The sequence below is a fragment of the Ranitomeya imitator genome, chromosome 4 (assembly GCF_032444005.1).
Source record: "Ranitomeya imitator isolate aRanImi1 chromosome 4, aRanImi1.pri, whole genome shotgun sequence".
Classification (NCBI taxonomy): domain Eukaryota; kingdom Metazoa; phylum Chordata; class Amphibia; order Anura; family Dendrobatidae; genus Ranitomeya; species Ranitomeya imitator.
The window spans coordinates 673610281-673628567 of NC_091285.1; the positions used below are offsets into that span (position 1 = coordinate 673610281).

Sequence of the window (18287 nt, forward strand, 5' to 3'; positions counted from 1 at the left end):
TCACTCTCCTCCTTGGTCAAATAGCCCTTATATATCCTGGAGGTGTGTTTGGGGTTATTGTGCTGTTGAAAAATAAATGATGGTCCAACTAAATGCAAACCGGATGGAATAGCATGCCGCTGCCAGATGCTGTGGTAGCCATGCTGGTTCAGTATGCCTTCAATTTTGAATAAGTCCCCTACAGTGTCACCAGCAAAGCACCCCCACACCATCACACCTCCTCCTCCATGCTTCACGGTGGGAACCAGGCATGTAGAGTCCATCCGTTCACCTTTTCTGGGTCACACAAAGACACGGTGGTTGGAACCAAATATCTCAAATTTGGACTCATCAGACCAAAGCACAGATTTCCACTGGTCTAATGTCCATTCTTTGTGTTCTTTAGCACAAACAAGTCTCTTCTGCTTGTTGCCTGTCCTTAGCAGCGGTTTCCCAGCAGATATTTTACCATGAAGGCCTGCTGCACAAAGTCTCCTCTTAACAGTTGTTGTAGAGATGTGTCTGCTGCTAGAACTCTGTGTGGCATTGACCTGGTCTCTAATCTGAGCTGCTGTTAACCTGTGATTTCTGAGGCTGGTGACTCGGATAAACTTATCCTGAGAAGCAGAGGTGACTTTTGGTCTTCCTTTCCTGGGGCGGTCCTCATGTGAGCCAGTTTCTTTGTAGGGCTTGATGGTTTTTGCCACTGCACTTGGGGACACTTTGAAAGTTTACCCAATTTTTTGGACTGACTGACCTTCATTTCTTAAAGTAATGGTGGCCACTCGTTTTTCTTTACTTAGCTGCTTTTTTCTTGCCATAATACAAATTCTAACAGTCTGTTTAGTAGGACTATCAGCTGTGTATCCACCAGACTTCTGCACAACACAACTGATGGTCCCAACACCATTTATAAGGCAAGAAATCCCACTTATTAAACCTGACAGGGCACACCTGTGAAGTGAAAACCATTCCCGGTGACTACCTCTTGAAGCTCATCAAGAGAATGCCAAGAGTGTGCAAAGCAGTCATCAAAGCAAAAGGTGGCTACTTTGAAGAACCTAGAATATAAGACATATTTTCAGTTGTTTCACACTTTTTTGTTAAGTATATAATTCCACATGTGTTAATTCATAGTTTTGATGCCTTCAGTGTGAATGTACAATTTTCATAGTCATGAAAATACAGAAAAATCTTTAAATGAGAAGGTGTGTCCAAACTTTTGGTCTGCACTGTATTCAATGTCAAATTTCCTCTAAAATGTATTTATTTATCTAATAAGGTTTGGGACTCAGTGGAACAATACGACATTGGCTGCACACCCGGGAGTGGTGCCGATGCTCCGGGAGTATTTTATGATGCTGGTCTTGCCCTGCACACGAGTTTCGAGATTACAACTCAACAAAGATCAGGTCAATTAACAAATGTTTTAACAAAAAGAGTTCTCTGTTCTTTTATGGTACGGTAAATGGGTAATAATTTGTTAATTGTACCTTCAGGAATATCATCACAGGTCGTAAAGGAACTTAAACAAATAGAGATAGAATATGTGTCACTTTAAAAGAGTAGTTTTAAAACCTACACTACATGGAAATGAATCCTAATCTAAACTTCTGTTAGATGCAGCCATTTTTGTTTATTTTTTGGCCTTGTTTTTTTTTCCTCCTCCTATTTTTGTAGAAACATATCCATGCGTTGTTTTGTTTTTGTGGATCGGGTTTTGAATTACACCATTAATATTACCATATAATGTACTGAAAAATGTCACGAGTGGTGAAATGGCAAAAAAAAAAAACCAATTTCTACAATCTTTTTGGATTTTGTTTTCACATTATCTATTACACATAACTGTATTGTATCTTAGCTCTAAGGGTTAGCATGGTTATCATGATATAAAATATACTGTATATGTGACTTTTTAGGTTTTACTACCTATAAGACAAAATGATGGCTTTGTGTCACCATATTGTGGGAGCCATAACTTTTCATTTTTGGTTGAGAAAGTTGTGTGACAGTTTGTCATTTTAGTACTATTTTGAGATTCATATGACTTTCTGATCTCTTCATTCTTTCATTTTTTGGGAGGCAAAATGTTAGGTGTCGAGTTCCCGCATGCGTTCAGGGGGAATCTCGAACCACATCCACTGTGGTTTCCCACTCTTCTCCAGCCACAGTGGAACCTGTCGGATGTCGGTCCCAGTGTCTGACTCGAGCTGATACTGTGCAGCTGGTTACTGCTGCCTTTCCAGGCTCTGCCCTTGTAGCCAGTACTGATCAGCAGCGAGCAGGCCTTTCTGGGAATAAGTGCTGCTTTTCTCATACTGAGCATGCCCACAGGATGACCTCCCATTGGAGGTTGGGGGTCACATGTTCAGGTTCTTGTTGCCACTCCTATTTGATCATCTGGAACGTTCCAGTGTGCTACTGCTATAAAAGGTTCTCATGGCTGCTCGGCCATGTGCTAGTATAAACTTGATAACGTGTGTATGTAGATGAATGACTGTCGATGGATGAAAGCTCCTCAATCATTCCCATTCCTCATGCTGATGACTGCTCAAGAATGGTGGAAGCTATTTAGCGCCCGACAGTGTTACCTGCACACTTAGCACACGTTACAGTGCCTATTTGCAGTGCCCGTTTGTTCGGCACCGTGCGCAATCAGTGCGCTTTCCTGACAGCCGGTCAGTGTAGGGTGGGAATTCCCGCTTGGACTCTGCATCTGACTCGGCGCATACTCAGGCGCGGGCTCAAAAGCCACCGAGGGTCAGAGCGAGTCCAATCACAAGTTTAGTGGGGGTGATTCATAGGAATCCCACTAGTGTCTTGCTAACAGGGTGCAGCGCATTTTGGTGACTCTGTGAAGCCACAGAGTTCGCTTCAATTCACACTGGGCGAAGTCTAACCCACGTGTGAGTAATCTGCCATTTCTCAGCAGCAGGTACCATCTCTGCACGGTGGGCATCTCATATCTACTGCTTTATTATTTGGTGCGTTCCGCTAGCCCTAACATTATACTAGCATCCCGGTCTGGCTAGTAATGGCGGCCAAACAGCGATTACAACGGTACATCCAGCAGCTGAAGGGTAGGTTGGCGGCTCTTGAGTGCACAACCTCGGCTGTGGATTTTACCGCAGTCGCTGTTCAGGCTGCTAGCGTGGCTGCAGCCAGTTTTTCCACTGCCACCCCTGCTCCGATATTATCTCGTCTCCAATTACCAGACAAGTCTACTGGAGATAGTAAGCTGTGTCTGGGATTCGTGAGCCAGTGAGCTATACATCTTGAGCTCCTGGCTGCACATTTTCCCATGGAACAGGCTAGAATGGGATTTATTATATCCCTTCTGTCGGACAGGGCATGGAGTGGGCAACGCCACTCTGGGAGCATGACGATCATGTGGTGCAGAGTGCTCCAAGATTCCTGGGCACTCTGAAAACAGGTCTTTATGGGACCTCGTGTCACCCATGATTCGGCGCTTCAACTGTTGGCATTGACACAGGGTTCGGCCTTGGTCAGCCATTTTGCCATCCACTTCTGGACTTTAGCATCTGAGCTGGAGTGACCGAATAAAGTCCTGATTCCAGTGTTTTGGAAAGGACTGGCTGACCATGTTAAGCACGCCTTGGCCACCAGGGAGATTCCCGCTACACTGGAGGAGTTAATAACTTTATCCACTCACATAGACCTCTGTTTTAATGAGCGAAGGTTGGAGCGAGCCCAGTGTAGAAAGAGGTTTCTGTTGGCGCCTACCTTCGCCAAACCTCTGGAGTCACCTGTCCAGGCATCCGAGCCCTATAAGGCCATTAAGGTTTCTCGAGCAAGTCCTAAGTCCCGGGCTGCTCGAACACCCATGGTCTGTAGTGTCTGCCATCAGTCAGGACATTATTCCAAGAATTGTCCACAGCGGCAGGGAAACGACCGTGTCTAGTAACTGTAGGAGGTGGTTCACTAGACACAGCAGCATTTTCCTCCAAATTGTCCTTCAAAGGGACATTTACTTTTGGCTCTTCCACTTTTGCAGTTGAGCTTTGTGTGGATTCTGGGGCGGAGGGAAATTTCCATAACCATATTGTTAATGATATCGTTGCTTTTTGTGACGTAGCAACGATATCATTAATGAAATCGTTATGTGTGACAGCGACCAACGATCGGGCCCCTGCTGGGAGATCGTTGGTCGCTGGGGAAAGATCAGAACTTTATTTTGTCGCTGATCTCCCGCTGACATCGCTGAATCGGCGTGTGTGACGCCGATCCAGCGATGTCTTCACTGGTAACCAGGGTAAATATCGGGTTACTAAGCGCAGGGCCGCGCTTAGTAACCCGATGTTTACCCTGGTTACCATTGTAAATGTAAAAAAACAAAACACTACATACTTACATTCCGGTGTCTGGTCACATCCCTTGCCTTCAGCTTCCCGCACTGACTGGTGAGCGCCGGTCGGAAAGCACGCTGTGCAGCGGTGACATCACCGCTGTGCTTTCCGGCCGGCGCTCATTCAGTGCGGGAAGCTGAAGGCAAGGGACGTGACCAGACACCGGGAAAGTAAGTATGTAGTGTTTGTTTTTTTACATTTACAATGGTAACCAGGGTACACATCGGGTTATTAAGCGCTGCCCTGCGCTTAGTAACCCGATGTTTACCCTGGTTACCCGGGGACTTCGGGATCATTGGTCGCTGGAGAGCTGTCTGTGTGACAGCTCTCCAGTGACCAAACAGCGACGCTGCAGCGATCAACATCGTTGTCTGTATCGCTGCAGCGTCGCTTAGTGTGACGGTACCTTAAGAGTGGTGAATGGGTCGGCTCTACCTTCACAGATTACACATCAGACTATCTCCTTTTCATTATCCATATCTCCATCTCATCAGGAGATCATCTCTCTTCTCATCATTCCTGAGGAAATAGATGAGATTCTTCTAGGGATACCTTGGTTGCGTTACCACTCCCCACATATTGAGTGGTCCTCTGGGAGAATTCTGGGATGGAGTAAATTATGTGAAGGTAGATGTCAGAGGGAGTGCGTTCAGATAGCCACTACGGAGATACCCGCAGATCTTAGTTCTCTTCCCCAACATTACTGGACGTTTTCTCCAAAAGAGCTATGGAGACCCTTCCGCCTCACTGCCCTATGGCTGTCCTATTGACCTCTTGCCAGGGGCAGAACCGCGTTCAGGAATGTGTCTATCCGCTGTCTCTCCCGGAGATGGAGGCAATGTCACAGTAAATCCAGGAGAATCAGGCAAGATGCTTCATTACGAAGTCTGTGTGACCTGCGGGGGCGGGGTTCTTCTTCGTGCAGAAGAAGAGCGGAGAATTACGTCCATGCATAGACTACAGGGGTCTTAACGCCATTACCGTTAAGAACAAGTACCCTCTTCCCTTTGATATCTGAGCTCTTCAATAGGCTCAGTGGAGCTAGGTTATTTACTAAGCTAGATCTGCGGGGTGCTTACAACCTGATTCGCATCCATGAGGGGGACGAGTGGAAGACGGCCTTTAATACCAGAGATGGGCATTATGAATATCTGGTGATGCCCTTTGGACTCTGTAATGCCCCAGCCATCTTCCAAGACTTTGTGAATGATATCTTCCGGGATATGCTCTCCACCTTGGTGGTGATCTATCTGGATGATATTCTCATCTTCTGTCCAGATATTGATTACCACCGGAAAGATGTTTGCAGAGTCTTCGACCTCCTACGGGCAAACTCCCTCTACGCCAAGCTGGAGAAGTGTGTGTTTGAGCAGGAGTCCTTGCGTTTCCTGGGCAATATCATCTCAGCCCAGGGATTAGCTATGGATCCTGCCAAGCTACAAGTAACATAGTAACATAGTAACATAGTTAGTAAGGCCGAAAAAAGACATTTGTCCATCCAGTTCAGCCTATATTCCATCATAATAAATCCCCAGATCTACGTCCTTCTACAGAACCTAATAATTGTATGATACAATATTGTTCTGCTCCAGGAAGACATCCAGGCCTCTCTTGAACCCCTCGACTGAGTTCGCCATCACCACCTCCTCAGGCAAGCAATTCCAGATTCTCACTGCCCTAACAGTAAAGAATCCTCTTCTATGTTGGTGGAAAAAGCTTCTCTCCTCCAGACGCAAAGAATGCCCCCTTGTGCCCGTCACCTTCCTTGGTATAAAAAGATCCTCAGCGAGATATTGATGGACTGGCAGGAACCCTATTCTCTCAAGGCGGTACAGCACTTTATGGGATTCATTAATTATTATCATCAGTTCATCCCCCACGTCTCAGCTTTGGTAGCTCCCTTGGTAGCCTTCACCAAGAAGGGAGCAAATCCCAAATTGTGGTCAGAGGAGGTCTCCAAAGTCTTCTTATTTGTTAAGTCCCACTTTGCTAGCGCTGCCATTCTACATCATCCCGATTTAGATAAGCCTTTTGTTATTGAGGTGGATGCCTCATCTGTCGGAGCTGGAGAGGTCCTCTTCCAAAAGGATGCTTAAGGTTGGAAGCATCCTTGCTGCTTTTTCTCCAAGACCTTCACTCCGGCAGAGAGGAATTATTCCATCGGGGACAGGGAGTTGCTAGCAATGAAGTTGGCTTTTTCAGAATGGAGACATCTCCTGGAAGGGGATAGCTTTCCCTTCCAAGTCTACACTGACCACAAGAATTTGGTATATTTGCAGACAGCCCAGCAGCTGAATTCTCACCAGGTCAGATGGTCCCTGTTCTTCTCCTGGTTCCACTTCACCCTTCATTTTCTATCTGGCGACTGGTGAGAAGAACTTTCATGCCGATGCTCTCTCTCTCGCTCAGTGGTGTAATCAGAGGAGGAGGAGGCTGAGCCTCGGTTAATTGTTCCCTCTGAGAGTCTGAGAACTGTGGCTCTGGTGTCACTAGAGCCTGTGCCCTGGGGCAAGACTTTCATGACATCCAATTTGTGACCGGAGGTTCTCTCTTGGGCTCAATCATCCAGGGTGGGTGGACATTTTGGAATCAAAAGGACATCTGAGCTTCTGGCAAGGACGTACTGGTGGCTGCATATGGCCCGTGATGTTAGAGACTTTTTTCAGGTGTGCATCTCCTGCTCCAAGAATATGTCTCCTTGACAATGGCCTGTTGGTTTACTCTACCCTCTACCGGTGGCTGACAGGCCCTGGGAGATAGTCGGGATGGACTTTGTGGTAGGCTTACTTAAGTTCCGTGGCTGCACCGTTATGTGGGTAGTTACCGACCATTTCTCTAAAATGGTGCATTTGGTGCCTCTCCCACAGTTACCTTTTGCACGAGCCTTGGCAGCGTTCATTGTCAAACATGTCTTCTGTTTACACGGTATGACTGACAAAATTGTCAGTGACCGGGGTCCCCAGTTTGCGTCTCGGTTCTGGAGAGATCTTTGTTGCCTACTTAGTACTGAGATGAATCCCTCTTCAGCGCACCATCCCGAGATGAATGGGTTGGTAGAGAGGGCCAACCAGGCCATGGTCACATATCTATGACATTTTCTCCTGGCCAGGCTGGATGACTGGGCATCCATGCTACCGTGGGCAGAGTTTTCCTTGAACAATGCCATAGCCGACTCCACTGGGCAGACTCCATTCCTCCTTAATTACGGTCAGCATCCGTGGGTTCCTGTGCTCATGCTCATGTCTTCTGCCAACTCTAGGGTGGCAGACAGGGCAGTGGAAGCACAGGACATCTGGGACCGAACACAGGAGGCTATCCGGGCTTCCAAGGAGAGAATGAGGGTCTCTGCCGATGTACATCAGCGTTCCGCTGTGACCTTTGCTCCTGGCGACTTAGTGTGGCTCTCCGCCTGCAATATCAAGCTGCGAGTTGAGTCCACTAAGTTTGCACCTCACTACTTATGGCCATTCAAGGTTCTGGAACATGTTAACCCTGTGGTCTATCGTCTGGCTCTTCCTCCACACCTGGGTATCACCCACATTTTCATGTGTCCCTCTTAAAGCCGGTTCACATGTCCTGGTTTTCTGAGTCATCTGCCGGGACATCGGGTTCATCCACGGACGATTATGAGGTGAACGCTATCTTGGAGTGCAAAGTGGTACGTGGCCAAAAGTTCTATCTGTTGGACTGGAAGGGTCACAAACCAGAGAACAGAACCTGGGAGCACATTCGGGCTCCGCTGCTAATTGCAGCTTTTGAGTGTAGCAAGGCCCAGGGAGGGGGGCCTTAGGAGGGTGGGTAATGTTAGGTGTCAAGTTCCTACCGCTGTTCAGGGGGAATCTCGAACCATGTCCGCTGCGGTCTCCCATTCTTCTCCAGCCACAGTGGAACCTGCTCAGCGGAGACGTCAGTCCCAGCATCTGGCTTGAGCTGATACTGTGCGGCTGGTTACTGCTGCCTTTCCAGGCTCTGCCCTTGTAGCCAGTACTGATGAGCAGCGAGCAGGCCTTTCTGGGACTAAGTGCCGTTTTTCTCATACTGAGCATGCCCATGGGACGACTTCCCATTGGAGGTCGGGGGTCCCATGTTAAGGCCCTGTTGTGGCTACTATTGGATCATCTGGGAGGTCCCGGTGTGCTACTGCTATTTTAGGTTTGCATGGTCGCTCGGCCATGCGCTAGTATAAACTTGATAACGTGTGTGTGTAGATGAATGACTGTCGATAAATGAAAGCTCCTTAATCATTCCCATTCCTCGTGTTGATGACTGCTTGCAAATGGTGGATGCTATCTAGCGCCCAACAGTGCTACCTGCACACTTAGCACACGTTACAGTGCCTATTTGCAGTACCCGTCTGTACAGCACCGTGCGCAATCAGTGCGCTTTCCTGACAGCCAGTCAGTGTAGGGTGAGAATTCCCTCTTGGACTCTGCATCTGACTTGGGGCATCCTCAGGCGTGGGCTCAAAAGCCACCGAGGGTCAGAGCGAGTCCAATCACCAGTTTAGTGGGGTGATTCATAGGGATCCCACTAGTGTCTTTTAGCTGCACCCTGTGACTGCTAACAGGGCACAGCGTATTTTGGCAACTCTGTGAAGCAACAAATTTCGCTTCCATTCACGCTGGGTGAAGTCTAACCCACGTGTGAGCAAGTGTCCATCTGCCATTACTCAGCAGCAGGTACCATCGCTGCACAATGGACCCCGGGCTACGAACGCACCTCATATCTACCGCTTTATTATTTGGTGCGTTCCGCTAGCCCTAACACAAAGTTAACAAAAAATTTTGGTTTTGCCATTTTTTCTTTTCTTTATTTTTCTTTTCAGAATTCAGTGTATGAAATTAATATAATATTTTATTTGTTCAGTTACAGATGCTGAAACACTGAATATTTTACATTTTTTAAAATTTAAGTTTAGGTAAAAGGGGTTGATTTGAATTTCTACATTTTATATCTTCATTGGAGGTTGAGCATGCCAGACATGACGGTCTTCAGTAAGGGCTATGCTACCATGATAACACCATCAGCATCCTGTAATGTGATGCGGAGATTGAAGGGTCAATCATAGAGTGCCCCCTTATCCAACTAACAGACGTTGATCAAACATTGATGACCTACCCAAAGGATAGACCATCAATGTTAAAGTCTATGTCAACTTCTTAAACAACAATGCGGTAATTGTACTTTGTAATAAAAGTTTTGCAACTAAAAAAAATAAAAACATTCAATTATATGTTAACTTACTAGTCATACTGTAAATTTCATGTTAATTTTAAGATCTCGGGGTTAGAGTTGAGCGACTTTTACTTTTTTCGGATCGAGTCGGGTTCCGCGAAACCCGACTTTGTCAACAGTCGGGTCGGCTGAAATCGGCCGATTATTGCGAAAAGTCGGGGGCTGACTGAAACACAAATCCCAATGCAAGTCAATAGGGAATCAAAGTCGGCAGTGAGTGGAGGACAGGAAATCACCTACAGTGCCCATTTTAATGCCAAAAACATCAATTCTTATTACTTAAGCTTGTCAATCTTAATTTACTTTATAATAATAGTTAGGCATTGAAAACTAGGGGTCATTTGGCTAAAGTTGTGGGGGGGTAGGGCTGGCTCAAGATTTTCGTGGGCCCAGGAAACGCGGAATACGTCACGGCGGTGGAGCAGGGAGAGGTAAGTATTTCAACTTTGCAAGTGCTGTGATCCTGAGCAAGCAGGGGGGGCCCACTCATTGGCACTGGCACAGGGCCCCTCATAGTACGGCGGTGTGTTTGATGGCGGGTGGCGCCTCCCACTGCCAGAGACACTTTTGCGTACTATGAGGAGCCCTGTGCCAGTGACGTCACCAACGAGTATGCCCCCCACCTGATGAAGGAACCTGCACTTTCATCTGCAACTTCCTCTTTGTCCCCGTGTATAGTATGCGGGAAGAGGGACCTGAATTTCAGCAGGGTCAGATTCAGGCTGTGTAGAGTGCAAGGGGAATGTAGCGGTCTTGGTCAATGTACCAGCAGACTCATCTAGCAGTGACTGGGCAATGGGCAGGATGAGGAGGAAACACAGATATAGGCACAAATAATAAAGTAGGCTAAATGCAGTTAAAAATTGGTAATAGGACTAAACAGGTGGCATTGCTTTGTTCAGTGGAGGACAACTGTAATGAGTGGCAGACACAGTTCTTAGGCCCAAATAATAAAGTGGGCTAAATGTCTTCCAAAAACTAGTTCATAAATAAACAGGTGGCATAGCTAGGTACATGGGTGGGCTCCTCTGCTGAGTAGCAGACAGTGGTAGTAGGCGCAAAGTATTAACTGGTCTAAATGGAGGCCAGGGCCCCTGTATATTAAACTATCATCTATCATCTCAACAAATTTGTATTGGCAGTATCATTGATGGATTTAACAGCACAGACTACACAGTGGTGGAGCAGGGAGAGGTAAGTATTGCAAGTGGTAGAGCACTGTTCGAGCTGGGGGGAACACTCTCTCATGGGTAGCGGTACTGGCACAGGGCCCCTCATATTACGACAGTGTGTCTGACGTTGGTTGTGCACCACCACCATCAGAGACACTTCATTGTACTATGAGGGACCCTGTGCCAGTGCCGTCGCCCAAGAATGGGCACACCCACCTGTCCAGGCAAACGACACTCGCACGGGTGCTTGCGCCACGTGGTGACCACGGCCCTGTGGGGGGAGTCAGTCCATTTAGGTAGGTATAAAAATGGCCTATAGTGGACATTCAGCAGCTGCAAATGGAGGAATTGGAGAAGTCAGTAAGAGGAGGCCAAAAGCAAGACATTTTTCAGGCAAGCTACGTGTCAGCAGGAGAAGGTGGGGCAAAATCATTTGAAATCCATGATTGGTTCATTTTAATGAAGGTTAGAGCATCAACATTCTGGGTAGCCAGACATGTCCTTTTTTTGGTCAGTATTGAACCAGCAGCACTGAAGACTCTTTCTGATAGCACACTAGCAGCAGGGGAAGCGAGCTCCTGTAATGCATATTCTGTCAATTCAGGCCAGGTGTCTATTTTAGATGCTCAGTAATCAAAGGGGAATGACCTGTGAGGGAGAACATCGATAAGGAAGGAAAAGTAGTTCGTAACCATACTGGACAAATGCTGTCTCCTGTCACTTTGAATTGATGCTGCAGTACCTGTCCTGTCTGCGGTCATTGCGAAATCACTCCACAACCTGGTCATAAAATCCCTCTGTCCAACGCCACTTCTGATTTGTGCACCTCTAACACCTCTGCCATGTTGCCCCCTGTTATGAAAGGTAATTCAGTACCACAATGGACATAGAGGTCAGCGCACATACAGTGACCTGGCAATAACCCCAAAAAAACAAGAACGAGCTCTGAGACGTGGGAACTCTGTTGACCGCAATCCCTAATACTCTCCAACCACACTAAAGGCAGCCGTGGATTGCGCCTAATGCTCCCTATGCAACTCGGCACGGCCTGAGAAACTAGCTAGCCTGAAGATAGAAAATAAGCCTACCTTGCCTCAGAGAAATATCCCCAAAGGAAAAGGCAGCCCCCACATATAATGACTCTGAGTTAAGATGAAAAGACAAACGTAGAGATGAAATAGATTTAGCAAAGCGAGGCCCAACTTTCTGAACAGAGCGAGGATAGGAAAGGTAACTTTGCGGTCAACACAAAACCCTACAAAAACCACGCAAAGGGGGCAAAAAGACCCTCCGTACCGAACTAACGGCACGGAGGTACACCCTCTGCGTCCCAGAGCTTCCAGCAAGCAGGAAAAAACAAATAGACAAGCTGGACAGAAAAAAACAGCAAACAAATAGCAAAGAATAACTTAGCTATGCAGAGCAGCAGGCCACAGGAACAATCCAGGAGGAGACAGGTCCAATACTAGAACATTGACTGGAGGCCAGGATCAAAGCACTAGGTAGAGTTAAATAGAGCAGCACCTAACGACTTCACCATATCACCTGAGGAAGGAAACTCAGAAGCCGCAGTACCACTTTCCTCCACCAACGGAAGCTCACAGAGAGAATCAGCCGAAGTACCACTTGTGACCACAAGAGGGAGCTCTGCCACAGAATTCACAACAGTACCCCCCCCTTGAGGAGGGGTCACCGAACCCTCACCAGAGCTCCCAGGATGACCAGGAGGAGCCATATGAAAGGCACAAACAAGATCAGGAGCATGGACATCAGAGACAAAGACCCAGGAATTATCTTCCTGAGCATAACCCTTCCACTTAACCAGATACTGGAGTTTCCGTCTAGAAACACGAGAATCCAAAATCTTCTCCACAATATACTCCAACTCCCCCTCCACCAAAATCGGGGCAGGAGGATCAACAGATGGAACCACGGGTGCCACGTATCTCCGCAACAATGACCTATGGAATACGTTATGTATGGAAAAAGAATCTGGAAGGGTCAGACGAAAAGACACAGGATTAAGAACCTCAGAAATCCTATATGGACCAATAAAACGAGGTTTAAACTTAGGAGAGGAAACCTTCATAGGAATATGACGAGAAGATAACCAAACCAAGTCCCCAACACGAAGTCAGGGACCCACACAGCGTCTGCGATTAGCGAAACGTTGAGCCTTCTCCTGGGACAAGGTCAAATTGTCCACTACATGAGTCCAAATCTGCTGCAACCTGTCCACCACAGTATCCACACCAGGACAGTCCGAAGACTCAACCTGCCCTGAAGAGAAACGAGGATGGAACCCAGAGTTGCAGAAAAACGGTGAAACCAAGGTAGCCGAGCTGGCCCGATTATTAAGGGCGATCTCAGCCAAAGGCAAAAAGGACACCCAGTCATCCTGATGAGCAGAAACAAAGCATCTCAGATATGTTTCCAAGGTCTGATTGGTTCGTTCGGTCTAGCCATTAGTCTGAGGATGGAAAGCCGAGGAAAAAGACAAGTCAATGCCCATCCTACCACAAAAGGCTCGCCAAAACCTCGAAACAAACTGGGAACCTCTGTCAGAAACGATATTCTCTGGAATGCCATGTAAACGAACCACATGCTGGAAAAACAATGGCACCAAATCAGAGGAGGAAGGCAATTTAGACAAGGGTACCAAATGGACCATCTTAGAGAAGCGATCACAGACCACCCAAATGACTGACATCTTTTGAGAGACGGGAAGATCTGAAATAAAATCCATAGAGATATGTGTCCAAGGTCTCTTCGGGACCGGCAAGGGCAAAAGCAACCCACTGGCACGAGAACAGCAGGGCTTAGCCCGAGCACAAATCCCACAGGACTGCACAAAAGTACGCACATCCCGCGACAGAGATGGCCACCAAAAGGATCTAGCCACTAACTCTCTGGTACCAAAGATTCCAGGATGACCAGCCAACACCGAACAATGAACCTCAGAGATAACTTTATTCGTCCACCTATTAGGGACAAACAGTTTCTCCGCTGGGCAACGATCAGGTTTATCAGCCTGAAATTTTTGCAGCACCCGCCGCAAATCAGGGGAGATGGCAGACACAATTACTCCCTCTTTGAGGATACCCGCCGGCTCAGATACACCCGGAGAGTCGGGCACAAAACTCCTAGACAGAGCATCCGCCTTCACATTTTTAGAGCCCGGAAGATATGAAATCACAAAGTCAAAATGGGCAAAAAACAAAGACCAACGAGCTTGTCTAGGATTCAACCGCTTGGCGGACTCGAGATAAGTCAAATTCTTATGATCAGTCAAGACCACCACGCGATGCTTAGCTCCTTCAAGCCAATGACGCCACTCCTCGAATGCCCACTTCATGGCCAGCAACTCTCGATTGCCCACATCATAATTTCGCTCAGCAGGCGAAAACTTCCTGGAAAAGAAGGCGCATGATTTCATCACCGAGCAATCAGAACTTCTCTGCGACAAAACAGCCCCTGCTCCAATTTCAGAAGCATCAACCTCGACCTGGAACGGAAGTGAAACATCTGGTTGACACAACACAGGGGCAGAAGAAAAACGACGCTTCAACTCTTGAAAAGCCTCCACAGCAGCAGAAGACCAATTGACCACATCAGCACCATTCTTGGTCAAATCGGTCAATGGTTTAGCAATACTAGATAAATTGCAGATGAAGCGACGATAAAAATTAGCAAAGCCCAGGAACTTTTGCAGACTTTTCAGAGATGTCGGCTGAGTCCAATTATGGATGGCTTGGACCTTAACAGGGTCCATCTCAATAGTAGAAGGGGAAAAGATGAACCCCAAAAATGAAACCTTCTGGACACCAAAGAGGCACTTTGATCCCTTCACAAACAAAGAATTAGCACGCAGGACCTGAAACACCGTTCTGACCTGCTTCACATGAGACTCCCAATCATCCGAGAAGATCAAAATGTCATCTAAGTACACAATCAGGAATTTATCCAGGTACTCTCGGAAGATGTCATGCATAAAGGACTGAAACACTGATGGAGCATTGGCAAGTCCGAATGGCATTACTAGATACTCAAAATGGCCCTCGGGCGTATTAAATGCAGTTTTCCACTCATCGCCTCGCTTAATACGCACAAGATTATACGCACCACGAAGATCTATCTTGGTGAACCAACTAGCCCCCTTAATGCGAGCAAACAAATCAGATAATAATGGCAAAGGGTACTGAAATTTAACCGTGATCTTATTTAGAAGGCGGTAATCTATACAAGGTCTCAGTGAACCATCCTTCTTGGCTACAAAAAAGAACCCTGCTCCTAATGGCGACGATGACGGGCGAATATGCCCCTTCTCCAAAGACTCCTTCACATAACTCTGCATAGCGGCGTGCTCAGGCACAGATAAATTAAACAGTCGACTTTTTGGGAATTTACTACCAGGAATCAAATCGATAACACAATCACAATCCCTATGCGAAGGTAGGGTATCGGACTTGGGCTCATCAAATAAATCCCGGTAATCAGACAAGAACTCAGGAACCTCAGAAGGGGTGGATGACGAAATAGTCAGAAATGGGACATCACCGTGTACCCCCTGACAACCCCAGCTGGACACAGACATGGATTTCCAATCTAATACTGGATTATGGACTTGTAGCCATGGCAACCCCAAAACGACCACATCATGCAGATTATGCAACACCAGAAAGCGAATAACCTCCTGATGTGCAGGAGCCATGCACATGGTCAGCTGGGTCCAGTACAGAGGCTTATTCTTGGCCAAAGGCGTAGCATCAATTCCTCTCAATGGAATAGGACACTGCAAGGGCTCCAAGAAAAACCCACAACGCCTAGCATACTCCAAGTCCATCAAATTCAGAGCAGCGCCTGAGTCCACAAATGCCATGACAGAATACGATGACAAAGAGCAGATCAAGGTAACGGACAGAAGAAATTTTGACTGTACCGTACCAATGGTGGCAGACCTAGCGAACCGCTTAGTGCGCTTAGGACAATCAGAGATAGCATGAGTGGAATCACCACAGTAGAAACACAGCCCATTCAGACGTCTGTGTTCTTGCCGTTCAACTCTGGTCAAAGTCCTATCGCACTGCATAGGCTCAGGTTTAAGCTCAGGTAATACCGCCAAATGGTGCACAGATTTACGCTCGCGCAAGCGTCGACCGATCTGAATGGCCAAAGACATAGACTCATTCAGACCAGCAGGCATAGGAAATCCCACCATGACATCCTTAAGGGCTTCAGAGAGACCTCTTCTGAAAATAGCCGCGAGCGCACCTTCATTCCACTGAGTGAGTACAGACCACTTTCTAAATTTCTGACAATATACCTCTATCTCATCCTGACCCTGACACAGAGCAAGCAAATTCTTCTCTGCCTGATCCACTGAATTAGGCTCATCGTACAGCAATCCGAGCGCCAGGAAAAACGCATCAATATTACTTAATGCAGGATCCCCTGGCGCAAGGGAAAATGCCCAGTCCTGAGGATCGCCACACAAAAAAGAAATAACAATTCTCACTTGTTGAACTGGATCACCAGAAGAGCGAGGTTTCAAGGCCAGAAACAGTTTGCAATTATTTTTGAAATTCACAAACTTGGCTCTATCACCATAAAACAAATCAGGAATAGGAATTCTTGGTTCTAACATAGGCTTCTGAACCACCAAATCTTGAATCTTTTGTACATTTATAACGAGATTATCCAATGAAGAGCACAGACCCTGAATATCCATGTCCACACCTGTGTCCTGAACTACCCAAATGTCTAGGGGAAAAAAAAGGCAAAACACAGTGCAAAGAAAAAAAAATGGTCTCAGAACTTCTTTTTTCCCTCTATTGAGAATCATTAGTACTTTTGGCCTCCAGTACTGTTATGAAAGGTAATTCAGTACCACAATGGACATAGAGGTCAGCGCACATACAGTGACCTGGCAATAACCCCAAAAAAACAAGAACGAGCTCTGAGACGTGGGAACTCTGTTGACCGCAATCCCTAATACTCTCCAACCACACTAAAGGCAGCCGTGGATTGCGCCTAACGCTCCCTATGCAACTCGGCATGGCCTGAGAAACTAGCTAGCCTGAAGATAGAAAATAAGCCTAACTTGCCTCAGAGAAATATCCCCAAAGGAAAAGGCAGCCCCCACATATAATGACTGTGAGTTAAGATGAAAAGACAAACGTAGAGATGAAATAGATTTAGCAAAGCGAGGCCCAACTTTCTGAACAGAGCGAGGATAGGAAAGGTAACTTTGTGGTCAACACAAAACCCTACAAAAACCACGCAAAGGGGGCAAAAAGACCCTCCGTACCAAACTAACGGCACGGAGGTACACCCTCTGCATCCCAGAGCTTCCAGCAAGCAGGAAAAAACAAATAGACAAGCTGGACAGAAAAAAACAGCAAACAAATAGCAAAGAATAACTTAGCTATGCAGAGCAGCAGGCCACAGGAAGGATCCAGGAGGAGACAGGTCCAATACTAGAACATTGACTGGAGGCCAGGATCAAAGCACTAGGTGGAGTTAAATAGAGCAGCACCTAACGGCTTCACCATATCACCTGAGGAAGGAAACTCAGAAGCCGCAGTACCACTTTCCTCCACCAACGGAAGCTCACAGAGAGAATCAGCCGAAGTACCACTTGTGACCACAAGAGGGAGCTCTGCCACAGAATTCACAACAGCCCCCTATGGCTCGTGTGAGAACCATCACCGCCGCTGTGTGCTGTGAATGCCTGAACCAAACGGTCTACAAGAGTTGCTTGTTTGGTAGCCAATATTTGCTCAAGGTTCTCATGTGGCATGATATTTTGTAATTTTCCTTTATATCGTGGATCCAGGAGGCAGGCCAACCAGTAATCGTCATCGGTCATCATTTTGATAATGAGGGGGTCCCTTTTTAGGATATGCAAGGCATACTCAGCCATGTGGTCAATGTTCCAGGTGTCAATTCACTTCTTGTGCTGGGTTGACTTGTGTCCTGCAAAAACCCTGTACCTGACCTTGCAACGCCACCAGTTTCTATTGCCCCTGAGAAGCATCCTCCTCCAATAAATATTCATCCCCATCATCCTTCTCCTCCTCCTCTTCGTCCGCCACCTCGCCCAATAGACTTCCCTGACCAGACAATGGCTGACTGTCATCAAGGCTTCCCTCCTCCTCGGCTGCAGACGCCAGCTCCTTAATGTGCGTCAAACTTTGCATCAGCAGACACATTAGTGGGATGCTCATGCTTATGATGGCGTCGTCTGCACTTACCAGCCATGTGCATTCCTCAAAACACTGAGGGACTTGACAGAGGTCTTGGAGCTTCAACCACTGCACACCAGACAACTCCATGTCTGCCATCCAACTGCCTGCCCGTGTATGTGTATCCTCCCACAAATACATTACAGCACGCCTCTGTTCGCACAGTCTCTGAAGCATGTGCAGTGCGAAGTTCCACCTTGTTGCAACGTCGATTATTAGGCGGTGCTGGGGCAAGATTCAGCGATCGCTGATGGTTCATCATATGGCTGGAGTGTACGGGCGACTGG

General features: G+C 47.1%; 1 protein-coding gene across 1 annotated transcript in view; it reads left to right on the forward strand.

The window, feature by feature from the left end:
- Positions 1-18287, forward strand: part of LOC138674680 (A.superbus venom factor 1-like) — a 217499-nt gene that overhangs the window by 76766 nt on the left and 122446 nt on the right. Inside the window, exon 16 of the mRNA XM_069762495.1 lies at positions 1262-1391. Coding sequence (XP_069618596.1) covers positions 1262-1391 — 130 coding nt within the window. The remainder of the gene's footprint in view (positions 1-1261; positions 1392-18287) is intronic.